General features: G+C 41.6%; 1 protein-coding gene across 4 annotated transcripts in view; it reads right to left on the reverse strand.

Annotated features, from left to right (window-relative positions):
- Window positions 1–20,553, reverse strand: part of ctdspla (CTD (carboxy-terminal domain, RNA polymerase II, polypeptide A) small phosphatase-like a) — a 270,808-nt gene that overhangs the window by 18,110 nt on the left and 232,145 nt on the right. For all 4 annotated transcript variants that reach the window (XR_006311761.2, XR_006311762.2, XM_043690860.2 and 1 more), the window contains one exon: window positions 19,206–19,391. Coding sequence is in view for 2 of the 4 variants with exons in the window: in XM_043690860.2 (XP_043546795.1) it covers window positions 19,206–19,391 (186 nt within the window). In the remaining 2 variants the exon portion in view is untranslated. The remainder of the gene's footprint in view (window positions 1–19,205; window positions 19,392–20,553) is intronic.

Below are 20,553 nucleotides of genomic sequence, written 5' to 3' on the forward strand. Positions count from 1 at the left end.
TGCACGCAATATTCCAACAGTGGCCTAGCTAATGTCCTGTACAGCTGCAACATGACCTCCCAACTCCTGTACTAAATACTCTGACCAATAAAGGAAAGCATACCAAACGCCTTCTTCACTATCCTATCTACCTGCGACTCCACTTTCAAGGAGCTATGAACCTGCACTCCAAGGTCTCTTTGTTCAGCAACACTCACTAGGACCTTACCATTAAGTGTATAAGTCCTGCTAAGAGTTGCTTTCCCAAAATGCAGCACCTCGCATTTATTTGAATTAAACTCCATCTGCCTATTCTCAGCCCATTGGCCCATCTGGTCAAGATCCTGTTGTAATCTGAGGTAACCTTCTTCGCTGTCCACTACACCTCCAATTTTGGTGTCATCTGCAAACTTACTAACTGTACCTCTTATGCTCGCATCCAAATCATTTATGTAAATGACAAAAAGTAGAGGACCCAGCACCGATGCTTGTGGCACTCCACTGGTCACAGGCCTCCAGTCTGAAAAACAACCCTTCACCACAACCCTTGGTCTTCTACCTTTGAGCCAGTTCTGTATCCAAATGGCTAGTTCTCCCTGTATTCCATGAGATCTAACCTTGTTAATCAGTCTCCCATGGAGAACCTTGTCGAATGCCTTACTGAAGTCCATATAGATCACATCTACTGCTCTGCCCTCATCAATCTTCTTTGTTACTTCATCAAAAACTCAATCAAGTTTGAGAGACATGATTTCCCACGCACATACCAATGTTGACTATCCCGAATCAGTCCTTGCCTTTCCAAATACATGTACATCCTGTCCCTCAGGATTCCCTCCAACAACTTGCTCACCACCGAGGTCAGGCTCACCGGTCTATAGTGCCCTGGCTTGTCTTTACCGCCCTTCTTAAACAGTGGCACCACGTTTGCCAACCTCCAGTCTTCCGGCACCTCACCTGCGACTATCGATGATACAAATATCTCAGCAAGAGGCCCAGCAATCACTTCTCGAGCTTACCACAGAGTTCTCGGGTACACCTGATCAGGTCCTTGGGATTTATCCACCTTTTACCGTTTCAGGGCATCCAGCACTTCCTCCACTGTAATCTGGACATTTTGCAAGATGTCACCATCTATTTCCCTACAGTCTATACCTTCCATATCCTTTTCCACAGTAAATACTGATGCAGAATATTCATTTAGTATCTCCCCCATTTTCCACCTTGCTGATCTTTGAGGGGCCCTATTCTCTCCCTTATTACCCTTTTGTCCTTAATATATTTGTAAAAACCCTTTGGATTCTCCTTAATTCTATTTGCCAAAGTAATCTCATGTCCCCGTTTTTCCCTCCTGATTTCCCTCTTAAGTATACTCCTACTTTCTTTGTCCTCTTCTCAGGATTCACTCGATCTACCCTGTCTACACCTTCCTTCTTTTTCTTAACCAAATCCTCAATTTCTTTAGTCATCCAGCATTCCCTATACCTACCAGCCTTCCCTTTCACCCTGACAGGAATATACTTTCTCTGGATTCTTGTTATCTCATTTCTGAAGGCTTCCCATTTTCCAGCCGTCCCTTTACCTGCAAACATCTGCCTCCAATCAACTTTCGAAAGTTCTTGCCTAATACTGTCAAAATTGGCCTTTCTCTAATTTAGAACTTCAAATTTTAGATCTGGTCTATCCTTTTCCATCACGATTTTAAACGAATAGAATTATGGTTGCTGGCCCCAAAGTGCTCCCCCACTGACACCTCAGTTACCTGCCCTGCCTTATTTCCCAAGAGTAGGTCAAGTTTTACACCTTCTCTAGTAGATACATCCATATACTGAATCAGAAAATTGTTTTGTACACACTTAAGTGTACAGTGTGACTGTAAATATGTCAAGAATTCTGCAAATCGAGTATTTGAAACAATTCATAAAACAGATTGTGGATGCTTGAAATCAGAAGCAAAAACAAATTGCTGGAAAAACTCAGCAGGTCTGGCAGCATCTGTAGAGAGAAAGCAGAGGTAACCTTTCAGGTCCTGTGACCCTTCTTCAGAAGAGGGTCTTCTGAAGAAGGGTCACTGGACTCCCAACACTAACGCTGCTTTCTGTCCATGAAACGGACAGGATGGTAAGGATGAACAGGAATAAAAAAAAAATCGGAAAAGCACAGCAGGTCAGGACGAAGGTCTCCAGCCCGAAACGTCAATTTTCCTGCTCCTCAGATGCTGCCTGACCTACTGTGCTTTTCCAGCAACACTCTCAACTTTGATCTCCAGCATCTGCAGACCTCACTGTCTCCCAGAAACAAAATATTGTGTTGGTGACTGAAGAATCTTAGTCACTGATGCATTCAATTGTGCCATACTAGAAAGTGGCTGTACCTCACGTGTGTGGCTTCAATTAGCTTAACAATTATTTGTAAACCCTGCACAAGGCAGACAAAAGTTTGGTTAAACAATGTAAAAGCTCTATCTGCTTTCAATTAGGTGATGACAATAAGATACAAAGTTTAAAGAGAGTCTTTCTCCCTTATGAGATTCCAGGGCTGCTTCATTTTTTAAGCACTGATGTCATCCAGAGTGACAGATCAATGGTACTGAGTAGGTCTTCAATGAAAAAACAACAATGCTTTGGACAGGGTGAATGATAAAGTATTTTTGCTTTACTTCTGCCAAGACCAGGAAATGCTGCATCATTTTGGTCAAGCTATAATATTGCAATTCATGGGATTAGGACATTATTCTGTCAAGGAAACCTAGAGTTTCTCATCAAGAGGTTCAAGACGATTTACTGATCCCCACAGATAGGGGTCTGGCTAAAAAAGGAGGATTTATATGGAAATTGCATAAATAATTTACTTATCCCTTCTCATAAAAATTAAAGCAATTGTTACAGGAAGCCGGAGTTGTGGATAAAGAACACAAATTTCTTGAGAAACTGATCACATCACAATGTTCCTTAGTCAGATGGTTTGGACGGAGCCGTTTTTGTCAGGTATGTTCAGGGGTGTTTCCTAACTCAGTACGTAGACAGGCTGACAAGGGGAGAGGCCATTTTGGATTTGGTGCTCGGCAATGAGCCAGGACAGATGTCAGATCTCACGGCAGGAGAACACTTTGATGGCAGTGACCACAACTGCCTCACATTTACCATAGCCATGGAGAGGGAAAGGAGCAGTTAACATGGCAAGAAGCTTAATTGGGGAAAAGGAAATTATGACGCTACCAGACAGAAGTTGGGATGTACAGATTGGGAGCTATTGTTTCACAGAAAGGTCACAACAGACACGTGGAAACTGTTTATGGAGCCGTTGTTGTGAATGATGCATAAATTTGTTCCTCTGAGACAGGGGTAAGATTAAGGAGCCTTGGATGACGAGATCAGAGGAGCTTCTCGTCAAAAAGGAGAAGGCAGCTTACACAAGATGGAGAAAGCAAAGGTCCAGCAGAGCTGGAAAGGATTACAAGCTTGCTAGACCCTTGCTAGGAAGGAACTAAAAGATGGACTGAGGAGAGCCAGGAGGGGACATGTAAAAGGCTTGGCAGGAAGGATTAGGAAGAACCCAAAGGCATTTTACTCATATGTGAGGAATAAGAGAATGATCAGGGAAAAGGTAAGGCGTATCATGGAGAGCGTAGGGAACTTGTGCGTGGAGTCTGAGAAGATAGGGGAAGCCCTAAATGAGTTTTTTGCTTCAATTTTCACTAAAGAAAGGGACTTTGTTGTGAATGAGAACTGTGAGGAGTGGGGAATCAGGCTTGAACAGATCAAGAATACATTAAGATTGATAAGTCCCCAGGACCAGACCAGATTTATCATGCGTTGCTCCGGGAAGCAATAAAGGAGGTTGCTAAGCTGCTGGTGAACATATTTGCTTCCTCACTCTCCATGGGAGTCGCACTGGAGGGTGGCGAATATTGTTCCTCTTTTCAAGGAGAATACGGAAATCCCTGGCAATTACAGATCAATCAGTCTTATGTCAGTGGTCAGCAAGGTTTTGAAAAGAATTCTGAGGGATAGGAATTATGACTTTTTGGAAAAGCATAGTATGATTAAAGGCAGTCGCAGCATGGCTTTGAGAGGGGCAGGTCATTCTTGAGGAGGTGACAAGACGTGACAAAGGTCGAGCAGCGGATGTGGTGTATCTGGACTTCAGCAAGACATTTGATAAGGTTCCCCATGATAGGCTCATTCATAAAGTCAGGAGGTATGGGACACAGGGAGACTTGGCATCTGGATTCAGAATTGGTTGGCTGACAGAAGGCAGAAAGTGGTTGTAGATGGAAAGCATTCTGCCTGGGGGTCAGTTGTGATTGGCGTCCCGCAGGGCTCTGCTCTTTGTAGTTTTTATAAATGACTTGGATGAGGAGATTGAGGGGTGGGTTAGTAAATTTGCCAATGACCCAAAGGTTGGAGGTGCTGTTGATTGTATCAAGGACAATTGCAGGCTGCAGCGCGACATTGACAGGATGTAGAGTTGAGCTGAGAAACGGCAGATGGAGTTCAACCTGGATAAATGCAAAGTGATGCATTTTGGAAGGTCGAACTTGAATGCTGAATATAGGATTAAAAAGACAGGATTCTTGGCAGTGTGGAGGAACAGAGGGATCTTGGTGTTCTAGTGCACAGATCCCTCAAAGGTGCCACCCAAGTGGATAAGGTTGTTAAGAAAGCATCTGGTGTTTTTGCTTTCATTAACAGGGGGATCGAATTTAAGAGCCACGAGGTTTTACTACAGCTCTACAAGTCCCTGGTGAGACCACATTTGGAATATTGTGTCCAGTTCTGGTTGCCCTACTATGGGAAATATACAGAGACTTTGGAGAGGGTGCAAAGAAGGTTTACCAGGATGCTGCCTGGACTGGAGGGCTTGTCTTACGAGGAGAGGTTGACTGAGCTATACCTTTCTGGAGAGGAGGAAGAACAGAGGTGACCTGATTGAGGTGTACAAGGTAATGAGAAGCATGGATAGAGTCGATGGCCAGAGACCTTTCCCCAAGGCAGAATTAACAGTCATGAGGGGTCATAGTTTTAAGGTGTTAGGAGGAAGGCATAGAGGAGATGTCAGAGGTAGGTTCTTTAAGCAGACAGTTGTGAACTCATGGAATATGTTGCCTGCGGTGGTGATGGAAGCAGAGTCATTAGGGACATTTAAGCAACTGCTGGACATGCACGTGGACAGCAGTGAATTGAGGAGAGCGTATGTTAGGTTATTTTATTTTAGATTAGGATTAATCCTCGGCACAACATTGTAGGCCAAAGGGTCCGTACTGTGCTGTACATTTCTATGTTGTATGTCCTATGTCCTAAAATTGTAATGCACCATATCACCCTGTTGCAGATTTTCTTTAAGTTCATGAATTTAATTAATTAGTAACCATGGATCTGAAGATATAGGACAGGAATGGTAATGTGTATTTATCACCTGGTGACCAGGTTTGTTACATTCACGGTGGTAAACAATAAGGAAAAACAGACTGAAGCGAATAAAGTCTTGCAAAATGTGGATTGACACAGGCATGGGGGTCACCAACAAAATTCTTAATAGATAATGGAGGTAATTTAGTGAATGACATATGTCGCGACATGTGGGAACTTTAAATTATAATAATGCATATTGCAGAAAGTTATTCATCAATGGCTTGAGTGAAAACAACTATGCAATTACTGAGCTGTGAGACAAAATATTTGGAGCACTGATCCTTCATCAGGTAACTAGTGGGGCAGGATCATAGGACACAGAATTTATAGTAAAAGATAAACTGATGTGATATATTGAATAAACCAAGATTGCAGTTTTGAATCATTTATATGTAAACCACACAACTTCTTTCAAGTCACATTCCTGAGATAACTTAAGGTTTTATAAAATAAGGTGATACCACAGTCAGACAATGCATTAAAGGTGTGAGGTTAGAGTCTGTCTGGATTCCAACCTTGATACTATACACTAAAGCACACACTTCCTGATGAAACATGGAATCTCTTGCACCTCGGATGCTGCCTGACCTGCTGTGCTTTTCCAACACCACACACTCGACTATTCACACACACTCTTACACTCATGCAGACCCTCTCTTACACACGCTCTCTCTCAGACACAACCCCACACTCACCCTCTCACAGGCATATATTCCGTCACACTTGCGTGTGCTTGCACGTGCGCACACACAGACAGACACTCTCGCTCTCTCATGCACACACACACATATGGGGTGAATTTGCATTTGCAGATTTGTATTTGTAGATACATTCTATTTTGTTCATAAAGCTCACAATCTGTAAGCAGTCAGTCCATGTGACATTTTACAAATGCCTGCTTTGGAAACAGAACCAGTCTGACTAAAGGTTGGAATATAGGCACTATATTCTATCATCCTGTCCCACTAGCAACCTGATGAAGGAGCAGTGCTCTGAAAAATGTGTACTTCCAAATAAACCTGTTGGAAAGTAACTTGGTTTTGTGTGATTTTTAACTTTGTTCACCCCAGTCCAACACCGGCACCTCCACATCATACAAAATATTGGCATATCAGTCAAACTGCAAGTTACAACTGGCACTTGCATAGGCAGTACATGCAAAGATTTCTTACAGGTGATTGAGGAATAAAGTCTATACCCGTTAGTTTGTGGTTGGAACCTAAATTTTCTTCAATACTGTTTGACAATTCACCAGACTAGAAGGAACAACAATCAGCTCGATTTTTTTTACACCCATTTAAATGATTCACATGCCAGTAGAAAAGCATTAATTAAAACTGAAGAGTCAGAAAAGAAATTAGAACATTGAAACATTGCATGAGACCACCCACTGGAGATTTCACACCCAGTGACATGGTTAAATAAGAGAAAGATACTGGAAATGGAAAGGGCCATGAAAAAGTGCTGGACATGATGGAAAATTTTTCATAACAAAGGAATCAGATAATAAAGGCATATTCCTCAAAAGCAGTTGGGAGAAGTTACGAATTTTTGAACACGTGAGAATGTGGGAGATGGTGCTGATGAAGAAGCACTATGTAGTATGCATATCCATGAGTTCTACAATTTGGAATTAGAGGGGCAGGATTTAAAAGCTGAGAAGTACATACTGATACTTGTATGATGGTGAAGAATGTGAAAAACACAATTTCATGTGAGGATTTTTTGCCCATAGTAGATTACCAGCCATCAGAGTCACATCACTGGAGGATGGCCAAGATACTAGTACCTGAAGGGTAAGACTATGGGAAATGTAAAAATTGTCTAAAGGTCTAAAACGAGGGATGAGAAGTGAGGGCTGTAGATAGGCAGCAGACTGGACAACCAGAAAATATAATTCTAATAGTGATTCAGAGATACACTTAGAAGGAAAAGGGCATTTAAAAACTGTTTAAAAAAACTTACCTCAGGCATCAGGGCCTCCATTTGTCGAGAAGTGAGAGGGAGGAGCAGAGGACTGCTAAGAAGGTAAGTAAACTGTTTGAAAAACTTACCTCAGGCATTGGGCCTCCATTTGTCAAGAGGTGAGAGGAGGATCCTCTCTCTTTGGTAAAGGAGCAGCAGAGGGAGAGGCCACAACAAGGAGCAGAGGACTGCTGGGTATATATTTGGGCAGTGGCTGAATCTCGAGACAATACACTTGCACTGTCTCCCACCCATCCTCCTCCTCTAACCAAAACAAAAGGACTCTTGTGTGTTGCTAAGGTAAGGCATTTCAATTTATATTTCCTGTGTATTGTGTGATAGATTAAAAGTTTACTATTAGTTGGTTAGTTGAATAAGACCATAGAGAAGTACTAGAACTTATTTAATTTATAAATTTGTATAAATTAATTAAGCAGAGATGGCTGGACAGGTGATGTGTTATAGCTGTATGATGTGGGAGCTGGCTGATCCCATTGTGAACGGCAGTGATCACATCTGCAGCAAGTGATGATTGCTGGAAGAACTCCCGATCAGAACTGATGATCTGGAATCTGAGCTTCAAACACTGCGGCACATTCGGGAGGGGGAAGAGTTACCTGGATGCTTTGTTTCAGGAGGCACTCACACCCGCAAGATTAAGTAATTCAAACTCAGTTAATGATCAGAAACAACAGGATGTGACTGTAAGTGAGGCAGATAGGGGGATTTTGAGTACAGGAGTGGAGGAGCCTCAGCCCCTGACCTTGTCCAACGGGTATGAGATTCTTGCCCCCTGTGAGGATGAGGAAAAAGACTGTGGACAGGATGAGCTAGCTGACCACGGCACCATGGTGCAGAAGGCCATTCAAGAGGGGAGGGGGAGCAAAAAGCCAAGTAATTGTTATGGGGGATTCTATAATTAGGAGGACAGATAGTGTCCTTTGCGAGCTGTATTGGGAGTCCCGCATGGTGTGTTGCCTGCCCGGTGCCAGGGTGCAGGACATCTCCGACCGCTTAAAAGGATATTGGAGCGGAACAGGGAGGATCCAGTTGTTGTGGCCCATGTTGGTACTAACAACACAGGCAAGGTTAGGAAGAAGGACCTGTTTGGGGGTTATCAAGCACTAGGAAGGAAATTGAAAAACAGGTCCTCAAGGGTCATAATCTCTGGATTACTGCTCAAGCCACGTGCTAATTGGCATAGGGGTAAGAAAATTAGGGAAGTATACACGTGGCTAAGGGATTGGTGTGGGAAAGAGGGATTCCAATTTCATGGGACATTGGCATCAGTTTTGGATCTAGAGGATCTGTATACCAAAAGGAACGGTCTCTACCTGAACCGATCTGGAACCAGTGTTCTGGCGAAAAGGATAAATCGGATGGTCATTAAGACTTTAAACTTGTGAGTCGGGGGGTGGGGGGGGGGGGGGGAGGGAAAGCAACAGCGAATATGGAGTCAAGTAGAAAGATAAGCAGCAGGTTAGCATGTGTGCAGGGTTTACGTTCAAAGCAGGCTAGGAATGAAGCAAAAAGTAATGATAATTTAGAATATATTATGAGATGCTGGAAATCATGAGGATAAGAAAATTAGCATTAAGGCGCTTTATCTAAATGCTCATAGTATTCCTATCAAAACTGATTAATTAACGATACAAATCATCGTGAATGATTAAGATATGGTAGGCATCACAGAGACATGGTTGCAGGGGGTTCAGGACTGGCAGTTAAACATTCAAGGATTTACAACTTATCGAAAAGACAGGGAGATGGGCAGAGGGGGCAGGGTTGCCTTGTTAGTTAAGAATGAGATTGAATCTATGGCACTAAATGACATAGGGTCAGATGATGTGGTGTCTGTCTGGGTGGAGTTGAGGAACCACAAAACCATAAAGGGAGTTACGTACAGACCACCCAGCAGTTGTCAAGACCAGAGACGCAAGATGTACCAGGAAATAATAGGGCATGTCAGAAAGGCATGGTCACAGTGATCATGGGGCACTTCACAATGCAAATGCACTGGGTGAATAATGTTGCTGATGGACCCAAAGAAAAGGAATTCATGGAATGCTTACAGGATGGCTTTGGAACAGCTTGTGAAGGAGCCCACCAGGAAGTAGGCTATTCCGGATATAGTTCTATGTAGTGAACCAGATTTTATAAAAGATCTTAAAGTAAGGGAACACTTAGGAGGCAGTGATCATAATATGGTAAAATTCAGTCTGCAGTTTGAAAGAGAGAAGGCAAAATCGGATGTAACGGTGTTACAGTTAAATAAAGGTAATTACAGGGGCATGAGAGAGGAACTGATGAAAATCAACTGGAAGCAGAGCCTTGTGAGGTAGACAGTAGAGCAACAATGACAGAAGTTTCTGGACGTAATTGAGAACACCGTACAGAAGTTCATCCCAAAGAAAAGAAAGATTATTCGGGGAGGGCTTAGACAGCCATGATTGACAAAGGAAGTCAGCAAATGTACCAAAGAAAAACAGAGAGCCTATGAAGTGGCCAAGAGATTACAAAAACAAACAGAGGATAACAAAGAAAGAAATGAGGAAGGAGAGGATCAAATATGAAGGTAAGCGAGCCAGTAATATTAGAAATGATAGTAGAAGTTTCTTTCAATACATAAGAAACAAACGAGAGGCAAAAGTAGAATTGGGTCGCTCCAAATTGATGCTGGAAGGCTAGTGCTAGGAGATAAGGAAGTAGCTGCAGAACCTAATAAGTACTTTGTGTCAGTCTTCATAGTAATATCCCAACAATTAAGGAGAGTCATGAGTAATATCCCAACAATTAAGGAGAGTCAGGGGGCAGAATTGAGTATGGTAGCCATTACAAAAGAGAAAGTGCTAGAAAATCTAAAAGGCCTAAAAATTGATAAATCTCCTGGCCCCGATGGGCTACATCCTAGAGTTTTGAGAGAGGTGGCTGAGGAAATAGCGGAGGTGCTGACAGTGATCTTTCAAAAAAATCACTGGAGTCAGGGAAAGTCCCAGATGATTGGAAAATCGCTGTTGTAACCCCTTGTTCAAGAAAGGATCAAGACAAAAGATGGAAAATTATAGGCTGATTAGCCTCACCTTGGTTGTAGGTGAAATTCTAGAATCCATCGTTAAGGATGAAATTTCGAAATTCTTGAAAGTGCAGGGTCGGATTAGAACAGGTCAGCATGGATTTAGCAAAGGAGAGGTTGTGTCTGACAAACCTGTTAGAATTCTTTGAAGAGGTAACAAGTAGGTTAGACCAGGGAAACCCAGCGGATATTATCTAGACTTCCAAAAGACCTTTAATAAGGTGCCTCATGAGAGGCTGCTGAGTAAGGTGAGGGCCCATAGTCTTCAAGGTGAGCTACTGGCATGGACTGGGGATTGACTATCTGACAGAAGGCAGAGTGTTGGGATAAAAGGTTCTTTTTCAGAATGGCAGCTAGTGACAAGTGGAGTCCCGCAGGGTTCAGTGTTGGGGCCACAGCTGTTCACTTTATATATTAATGATCTGGATGAAGGGACAGGGGCATTCTGGCAAAGTTTGCCAATAATATAAAGTTAGGTGGACAGGCAGGTAATACTCAGGAGACGGGAAGGCTGCAGAAAGATTTAGACAGTTTAGGAGAATGGTCCAGGAAATGGCTGATGAAATTCAACGTGAGCAAGTGTCAGGTCTTGCACTTTGGAAAAAAGAATACAGGCGTGCACTATTTTCTGAACAGTGAGAAAATTCATAAAGCCAAAGTACAAAGGGATTTGGGAGTGCTAGTCCAGGATTCTTTAAAGGTTGATTTGCAGGTTGAATCAGTGATTAAGAAAGCAAATGTAATGTTGTCATTTAACTCAAGAGAGTTGGAGTAGAAAAGCAGCGATGTGCTTCTGAGACTTTATAAAGCTCTGGTTAGGACCTATTTAGAATACTGTGTCTAATTTTGGGCCCCACACCTCAGGAAGGACACACTGGCACTGCAGCATGTCCAGCAGAGACTCACACAGATGATCCCTGGAATGGCAGGCCTAACATATGATGATCGGCTGAGGATCCTGGGATTGTATTTATTAGAGTTTAGAAGGTTGAGGGGAGATCTAATAGAAACTTACAAGACAATGCACGGCTTACAAAGGGTGGACGCTGGCAAGTTGCTTCCATTAGGCGTGGAGACTAGGACCCATGGGTTTGGCCTTAGAATTAGAGGGTGTCAATTTAGAATGGAAATAAGGAGACATTTCTTCAGCCAGATAGCGGTGGGCCTATGGAATTCATTGCCACAGAGCTCAGTGCAGGGTGGGACGTTGGGTGCCTTCAAGGTAGAGATTGATAAATGTTTGCTCTCGCAAGGAATTAAGAGCTACGGGGAGACTGCAGGTAAGTGGAATTGAAACACCCATCAGCCACGATTAAATGGCAGAGTGGACTCAATGAGCCGAATGGCCTTGCTTCCACTCCTATGTCATATGGTCTTCGAGTAAAGAGGAGCTTTATAGAAATTTTGATTGTTGCCCGAAAAAACTCAATGTGAAAAAAAAGGCCGCAGCTGGAAAAGGTGAGCGGGTAGCATAGGTATTAGAGTGTTACCCAAAACTGCATAAAAACAAAGTTCCCACATAAAGGATGCAACTGTGGCTATTAGTAGAATAGAAGATAAGACGATGAAAGAGGCTGCACTATTTGACTATATTTGGAAGTTAATGGTCGATGTCAATCTGCTTTATCACACTGATAAATCTGAATAGAAAAGGTCCAAAAGGTAGAATCTATCACACCAAAGCTAGGTTGGTAGCTAGAGGTTTTGAGGAATGTCTGGGGGGAAGCAATTAGGATAGGCTCTCCTACAGCTGGGAAGCTATTTTGAGAATATTTTTAGCCGTTTTTAAAACTTTTTCATGCAAGTGTAACTTGATAGACATGAAAGCAATGTTCATTCAGGGTAAACTGCTCGAGTGCAAAGTATTCTCACAGCTCCCAAAATAAGCATCAGAAATAGAGGGGAAGTTCTGAAAGTTACATAAAGGCTTTTTATGGGTTAAATTAATCTTCTTGCATATAGTATTTTTCAGTTAGGCAGTTTTGTTAACATGAGGGTGTTCACAACTGAAGGCAGACCCAGCAATGTAATGTGAACCTTTCAAGTTTCTTTATCAAGCATTTCCAAGATTGTTTTGTTGGAGGGCACCAATGACTTCAAAGAAAATGTTTAGAAATGAATTGATATAAGAACAAATTCAAAATTTATAGTCCAGCTTCTGGAACTTTCAAACATGTGCATTTGGAAATTAACCTGGATGTATCAACTGTAATTCTACCAAGAATATTAGAAAATATCAATTCTTCTGTAATTAGTTGTACCAGATCTGGACAAAAAGGTGAGGCTGCGACCAAACATGAGACAGAACAGCAGGGAGTCTCATTGACAGCTCAACTGTTAGGTACATAGACGAGGTCAGAGGCGAGCTTGTGTATTATCTAAGTTTCAATGTGCTGGAATTTAGTCTGAACATGAAAGACCTGAAGATGGAGGATACCTCAAGAACAAATAAACCTTTAAAAAGATTTAAAATGGAGAAGTGTATGTTGAACTACTTCACTTTTGTGGTCCCAATAACATGACAATCATTTTTGGTGGTACCTGGCAATTAAATTTACAGTGGGATTTTTCAGTGTAGAAGGATTTGTGATAGTCCCACGAGGAGGAAATGGGAAAAGCTGCCTCTTGGCATGGGAAGTAAAGAAAATAAGAGTGATGGAAAGCACATTAGGCACTGAAACTCTGGCTCATGCTGATACATTCAGGGATCTTGGAGGAAATGCTGTCCATAAAAGGAACTAAAAGAACAACACCAACAAAATATTAAATAGACCGATTATCTTTGTGTAATAATGTACATTCAACAAAAATTGAAAGTGGGAAAAACGCCTAGCCGGTTTAGACACCAGAGATAAAAGAAATCTTTAAGCTTGGATTGATTTCAACTATTGGACTGTTTCACAAAGACGAATACCTCTACAGAAAAACTATTGGACTTTCCAGAAAAAGGATGTCTTGCTTTTGAGTAAATGGGAATCTGAAATTGCTTTTTAATATCTATGTACTCTTGTATAAATACATTTATTTTTTCTTAAAAGAAACTGTGTCTGTCAGAAGTTAGAAATGCAGGTCCCTTGAAGATTCAAACAAATCCAGAGATGACCGATCGGTTGATGCTCATTTGGACTTTGTATTTAACAGCTGATTTCTTGACTGGGCGATTGGTTAAATTTGGTTAAGAAAAAAGTTGAATTCTTTACATTGCCTCTGGTGGGCAGTGCTTGTTATTTGCTCACTGGTGGTTGGTTAATTTGGTGACTCATTTCTGTATATTAAAAAAATAAAAATACAGCAGGAGTTATTGGGCTGGCACCATGTCCTAATGGCATATGACTTTGGTGTAGTAAGTGCCGTTAGCAGAAGATTGCAAGTTTGGATCCGGCTGTGATGACGTTTTGCAGGTAAATCTGATTCTACTGAATAAAATGAAGATCTATGTTCTTCCTCAGCAGTCTGTCACTTCTGGAAAGGGAGAGGTAGAAACTGATGCTTGTAATTTACAGTAAAACCTTTGCAAATCTCAGTCTTTTGCTGCCTATTTCAACATGCGAATACTGGAGAATGAAACAAACATAGAAAATGCTGGAGAAACTCAACAGGTCTGGCAACTTCTGTGGAGAAAGAAACAGAGTTAGCATTGAACTCAATATGATTTCTTCAAAGCCTTTTCCTTCAAAGAAACAAAATTGCTTCAGAATTCCAGCATCTGCAGTATTTTACTTCTATTTGGTGTACGAAACATATATAGAGGTTATAGAGTTATTAAAGTAGACAGAACAGAAGAAGTCCCTTTGGCCCATCAACTCATTAAAAAAAACACCAAATTATTCTAATCCTATTTTCCAGCACTTGAGTGGAAATACAAATGTACCCTGTTACTTTTACACATTTTTGAAATTTGCCTACATATGTGCTCTTTAGTTTTTCTCAGACTGTCTGGGGATTAATTACACTCCTAGTAATGAGATTTTTACTTTGGCTTTTAAGTTCTACCCATAAGGCTTGATTTGAGAAGCTTTCTAGGATGTTGTCTGTGACCAGGATTGAGAGTTCAGAAGGCTGTGTTGCCTGCCTTGTGCCCGGGTTCAAGGTATCTCAAACAAAAACAGAAACTGCTAGACAAACCTCAGCAGCTCTGACAGCATCTGTGGAAAGAAATCAGAGTTAATGTTTCAGGTTCAACGGCCCTTCTTCAGAACAAAGGTCAGTTCTGAAAAAGGGCCATCTGAGCCCAAAACATTCACTCTGATTTCTTTCTACAGATGCTGCCAGATCTGCTGAGATTTTCTAGAAATTCCTGTTTTGTTTGATTTCTAACATCTGCAGTTCTTTTGTTTTTTTTTTGCTCAAGTTATCTCATCTAGGCTGCAGAGGAACTTGGAGTAGGAGGGGAAAGATTCAGTTCTCATGATTCACATAGGAAGAAAGGAGGGAAGAGGTTCTGCTGATGGAATGTGAACAGTTAGACACTAAATTAAAAAGAACCAAAAAGGTAATAATCTCCAGATTACTATCTGAGCCATTAGCAAATTGGCACAGGGTCAAAATGATTAAAGAGATAAATGAATGGCTCACAGATTGGTATGGGAGAAACTGGTTCAAATTCATGGGCCCATTGGCACCAGTACAGGGGAAGGAGGGAGCTGTTCCAATGGGTTGGACTCCACCTGAATCATGCTGGCTAATCACATAACTGTATGGATAGGACTTTATCCTAAATAGAGGGAGGTGGGTTCACATGCATGGAAAACTATGGAAAAAGGTAAAGCGGGAGGAGCTCAGCAGAGTTTTTTGAAGTTTTCAGAACAAAGAACAAAACAGCATGGAAAATCTCAAGAATCTAACTTCAAGCTCAGGAGACAACTCAGAAGTATGGGCAGTCAATGCAGGACTGGGGGTGCTGTACTTAAATGCATGCAGTATATGAAACATTGTAAATGAACTTGTACAACAGATTGAGCTGTGGAGCAGACATGATGGGCTAAATGGCCTAATTCTGTACCTATATCTTATGTCATCCCTCTTTTCTGCTGCAATTGATTCCCCAATTAATACTGCAACATTCCCTCCTCATTCACTTCTTTGCCCATCTCACCTCATGGCCCTGTATCCTGAAACTTTAGAGCTGCCAATTCTGGACTGCCTTGCCATATCTCAGTGACAGCAATAACATCATGCTCCCTTGTTTTAATTTGTGCCCATAACTCATCTGCGTTGTTTGTCATACTCCTTATATTGAAATAAATACCATCCAACCTTGCCAAACTCCCTTATGCACTGACTAGTCAATAATTTCTATATACTTTTCCAATTCTGTTGCTGTCTCTTCTAACTTGGCCATTCATCTATCCCTGCTGAACAATCTCTCTGGATTCAAACTCCTGCCACATTAGTTTAAATCTGGCTCAATTGTACTCACAAATCTCCTTGCATAAATGCTGGCCCCATTCCTGCTCAGGTGCAACCAGTCAGCTTTGTATAGGTCGTATTGCCCTTAAAAACAGTCTAAATGCCCCAATAATCTAAAGCTGCCCCTCCTGCATCCACTTTCCAGCCATACATTCAGCTGGACTAACTTCCCACTTCTAGACTCACTAGCATGTGGCACCCAAGGTAATCCAGAGATGATGGAAGACAGGGAGAACTCGCCATTTGGATACACAACTGCCTCAACTGGTGGTGGAGGGTTGTTTTTCAGACTGGAAGCCTGTAACCAGGATCGGTGCTGGGTCCTCTACTTTTCATCATTTATATAAATGATTTGAATGTGAGCATAAGAGGTATAGTTAGTAAGTTTGCTGATGACACCAAGATTAGAGGTGTAGTGGACAGCGAAGAAGGTTACCTCAGATTACAACGGGACCTTGATCAGATGGGCCAATGAGCTGAGAAGTGGCAGTTGGAGTTTAATTCAGATAAATGAGAAGTGTTGCATTTTGGGAAAGCAAATTTTTTTTAATTACTTACAGTGTAGATAGCAGGACTTATACACTTAAATGGTAAGGTCCTAGGGAGTGTTGCTGAACAAAGAGACCTTGAAGTGCAGGTTCATAGCTCCTTGAAAGTGAGTCGCAGGTAGATAGGATAGTGAAGGCGGCATTTGGTATTCTTTTCTTTATTGGTCAGAGAATTGAGTACAGGAGTTGGGAGGTCATGTTGCGGCCATACAGGGCATTGGTTAGGCCACTGTTGGAATACTGCGTGTAATTCTGGTCTCCTTCCTATCGGAAAGATGTTGTGAAACTTGAAAGGGCTCAGAAAAGATTTATAAGAATGTTGCCAGGGTTGGAGGATTTGAAAGGGAGAGGCTGAACAGGCTGGGGTTGTTTTCCCCGGAGCATCGGAGGCTGAGGGGTGACCTTATAGATGTTTACAAAATTATGAGGGGTATGGATAGGATAAATAGACAAATTCTTTTCCCTGGGGTCGGGGAGTCCAGAACTAGAGGGCATAGGTTAGGGTGAGAGGGGAAAATATATAAAAGAGACCTAATGGGCAACATTTTCACGCAGAGGGTGGTACGTGTATGAAATGAGCTACTCAAGGAAGTGGTGGAGGCTGGTACAATTGCAACATTTAAAAGGCATTTGGATGGGTATATGAATAGGAAGGGTTTGGAGGGATATGGGCCGGGTGCTGGCAGATGGGACTAGATTGGGTTGGGATATCTAGTCGGCAGGGACAGATTGGATCGAAGGGTCTGTTTCTATGCCATACATCTCTATGACTACTTTGTGGGTCCTGCTCTTTCATCTACTTCCTAGTTCCCTAAATTCTGCTTGCACAACCTCCTACAATTGAATCCCCTACCGCTACACCACTATTGCCTTGCAGTTCCTTCTTCTCCCCCTCTCGTGCAGCAGACCCACCCATGGTGCCATGCATTTGGCTATCACTGCTCTCCCTTGCGTAGTCATCTCCTCCAATATTACTTAAAACAGTATATCTGTTAGAAAGTGGGATAGCTACAGGCAACTTCTGCACTCGCTGCCGTCCTCTACTCTGCCTTTCTGCCCATTCAGTTTCTATCTGCGGAGTAACCATCTCACTGAATGTGCTTTGCCCAAATCCAGCATTGCAGATTCTTTAGCGAATTCACCCACAACTCCAAATCTGAAATACAGTTTGCCAGTCGCTGCAGTTGGGCATACTTCATGCACATGTGGTCACCAGAGACAACTGAAATTTCCATAATTTGACACATAGCAAAGGAAGAAAATATCACAGGTGCAAGCTCTACTGAATAACTTCCTTTCAGTCCCTTAATTACTTACTTTTTAAAATAAAATTATGCGTGTATAAGAATACTATTAACTTACTTCTCTTACACAACTGTACTTGCCTTACTCTTTTTTACTTTATTTCTTATATCACGCATTCCTGTGTTCTTCAGTCAATCCCTTCTTCCAAATACACACACTTTTAAAACTGCAAACCAATCAACACACTTGCCTCTGTTTTATTTGCTTTCCCAAACAGCAGTCCCTGAAGGTACAGCTATTAAACTAGGACATCCCTCTCTCTGCTGGGCCCTAATCCTAGACCACAACTTAATGTGTTGCTGACCCCCTCTCTCTCTCTGCTCAGTTGAAGCTGAAGTGTTGGGGTCCCAATCCTGGCTTAAAAATGTGTTGCTGGAAAAGCGCAACAGGTCAGACAGCATCAAAAGAGAAGGAGAATCGACGTTTCGGGCATAAACCCAATCCTGGCCCATTGTTTATCCTTTGCTGACTTTCTTCTCTCTGTTCAAGGAGGTTTGCAAAAGTACTTGCCAGGAATGGAGCACTTTAGCTAAAAAGGAACTGTATGGGCTGACAATGTATTCTCTGGACAGAGAAGGCTGATGGGAAATTTAATTGAGGTGTACAGAATCATAAGGGGCCTAGATATGGTAGACAGGAAGAACGTTTTTCTCCCTTAGTGGAGAATTTAAAAACTAATGGGTACAGATTTAAATAAATTGATCGACAATATTAGAGAAGAGACCTAGTAGGGGGTAGGTTCTGAAACTCACTGCCAGAAAAGGCTATTGAAGGAGACACCCTCACAACATAAAAGAAGAACTCTTGCTATAGATTGGAAGAGCTGTAATCTACAAAGCTATAGAGCAAGAAGTGGAAAGTGGAATTAAACTGGATAGCTTTTTCCTCTGTTAGCACAGATCAGATGGGTCAAATGGCTTTGCATTGCATTGTGAACTTCTCTACATAATGGTAGTGGCACTGAATACCTTGTTACATGGAGTGTCAAGTGTTGTTCTCTTTTGCTTAGATAAGATTGGGAGGAACTTATTAAAAGTACTGAAATGAAACATTATTTCTGTTCCTCTCTACAGAGATGCTGCCAGACCTACCAGGTAAATGCAGCAGTTGTGTTTATATTTCATATTTCCAGTATCCACAGAATGTTGCCTTAGCTATGGATAAACTGAGAAACAAAGGTAGCATAGTCAATAACCCGAGGAAATAGATTTGCAATAAGTTGTAAAGATCTAGAAGGAATATGAAGAAAACATTTTTGGTGTGTGTGGCTGCCTACTTCGAAGACACCAATCTGGCATGAAATTTTAATTTCCAAGCGGTCAAAAATAGTCTGAATAAGTTAAAACCAGGCTGAAAAGACGGTGCACTCATGGTTATGTAATCAGGAGGTGGCGTTCTACACTGCTTTCCTGAGCACGTGCTGAATATTGACACAGCTTCTATTCAGCTCCTGTAAAATAAAAAGAGCAACTTGGAAAGGTAGTATGTTTTGTTATGAAAATGAATACTCACTGCATTTTCAGGGTGGAAGATGTAGGATGCCGGCGAGTTATCCACTATAATGACCTTGCTCAAGTCCCTCCCTAGTCGACTGAGATCTTTCACATAGTTTCCTCGGTGGAAAACGCATGATTCTCTGAAGAGCCTGGCCCTGAACACGCCCCAACGATCCAGCAAGTCTGCTACTGGATCTGCATACTTTGAAAAGAAAGGATAAACCAAGCAAGTTAGATCTCAACATCTGACACAGCAGCTTCAAAACAAATAAAATTTCTAATTGGACAGGGAGTTAACCCATTCAGCTGTAAATATCTACACATAGTCAAAATAATCAAAAATAATCTGTTCGATATTTGGTTTTAATGCTATGACTGATTCCATTGTTAAATGGGTTCATTTGCAAGGTGACAACAAATAGAATCTGAATGTTGAACTTTCATGTGGTGAAATTACATTTTCTCATCAAATTCACAAAATGCAGGGCTACAAACACAATAAAATTGATCCAATTTTCTAAACACAGCTATTAGTTCATACCTTTAAAAGGGGATCTGGGTTGAGAGAAAATTTCAAGTTTATATTGAAATATTAATAGAACAGCTGTCATCCACATTCTCCTCTGACCAAAGAAAGGGGCTGACAGTCATGAACAGGTCTTCACTATTCCATACACATAACAATCATTGAATAATTGAACTGCAGATGATTTTATATTGATAAGAATCTCTTCTATTAATATACTCAATATCAAATCAACAATCACAGTTTCGCAATTGACTGAAGGGCAGATTTCTGAGACTCCAAACTCAGAGTCAAGCTGAGTCAACAGTGTCTCCTAGTGGTATAAATAAATAAAGCATCAAGACAACTAAATACATTAATGTCTGTATGCTCAAATCATGTCTCCTCTGTATTTTCAGGATGGTTACACCTCATGAACAGTAGAGACTGCTTCTCCACATGTCCAATATCCTCAGGTTTAGGCTTGCTCGTTGAGTTGGAAGGCTTGTTTTCAGACATTTCGTCACCATGTTAGGTAACATCAGTGAACCTTCAGTGAAGCAGTATTCTATCCTGCTTTCTATTTACTAGTCTTGCTCTGTTAGGGGGGGGTGATATCATTCCCAGTTCTTTTTCTCAGAGGTTGGTAAATGGGGTCCAAATCAATATGTTTATTGATGGAGTTCCGGTGTGAATGCCAGGCCTCGGATGTATTGTTCCAGTCAAAGTGGTGTCTGTCTTTGTCTGTATGTAAGGATACGAGCGATAGTATGTCATGTCTTTTGGTGGCTAGTTGGTGTTTGTGTATCCTGGTGGATAGTTTTCTGCCTGCCTGTTTGATGTATTGTTGCAGTTCTTA

The sequence above is a fragment of the Chiloscyllium plagiosum genome, unplaced genomic scaffold (genome assembly GCF_037043375.1).
Source record: "Chiloscyllium plagiosum isolate Xiang-an unplaced genomic scaffold, Cpla_swu_hap1 HiC_scaffold_5, whole genome shotgun sequence".
Classification (NCBI taxonomy): domain Eukaryota; kingdom Metazoa; phylum Chordata; class Chondrichthyes; order Orectolobiformes; family Hemiscylliidae; genus Chiloscyllium; species Chiloscyllium plagiosum.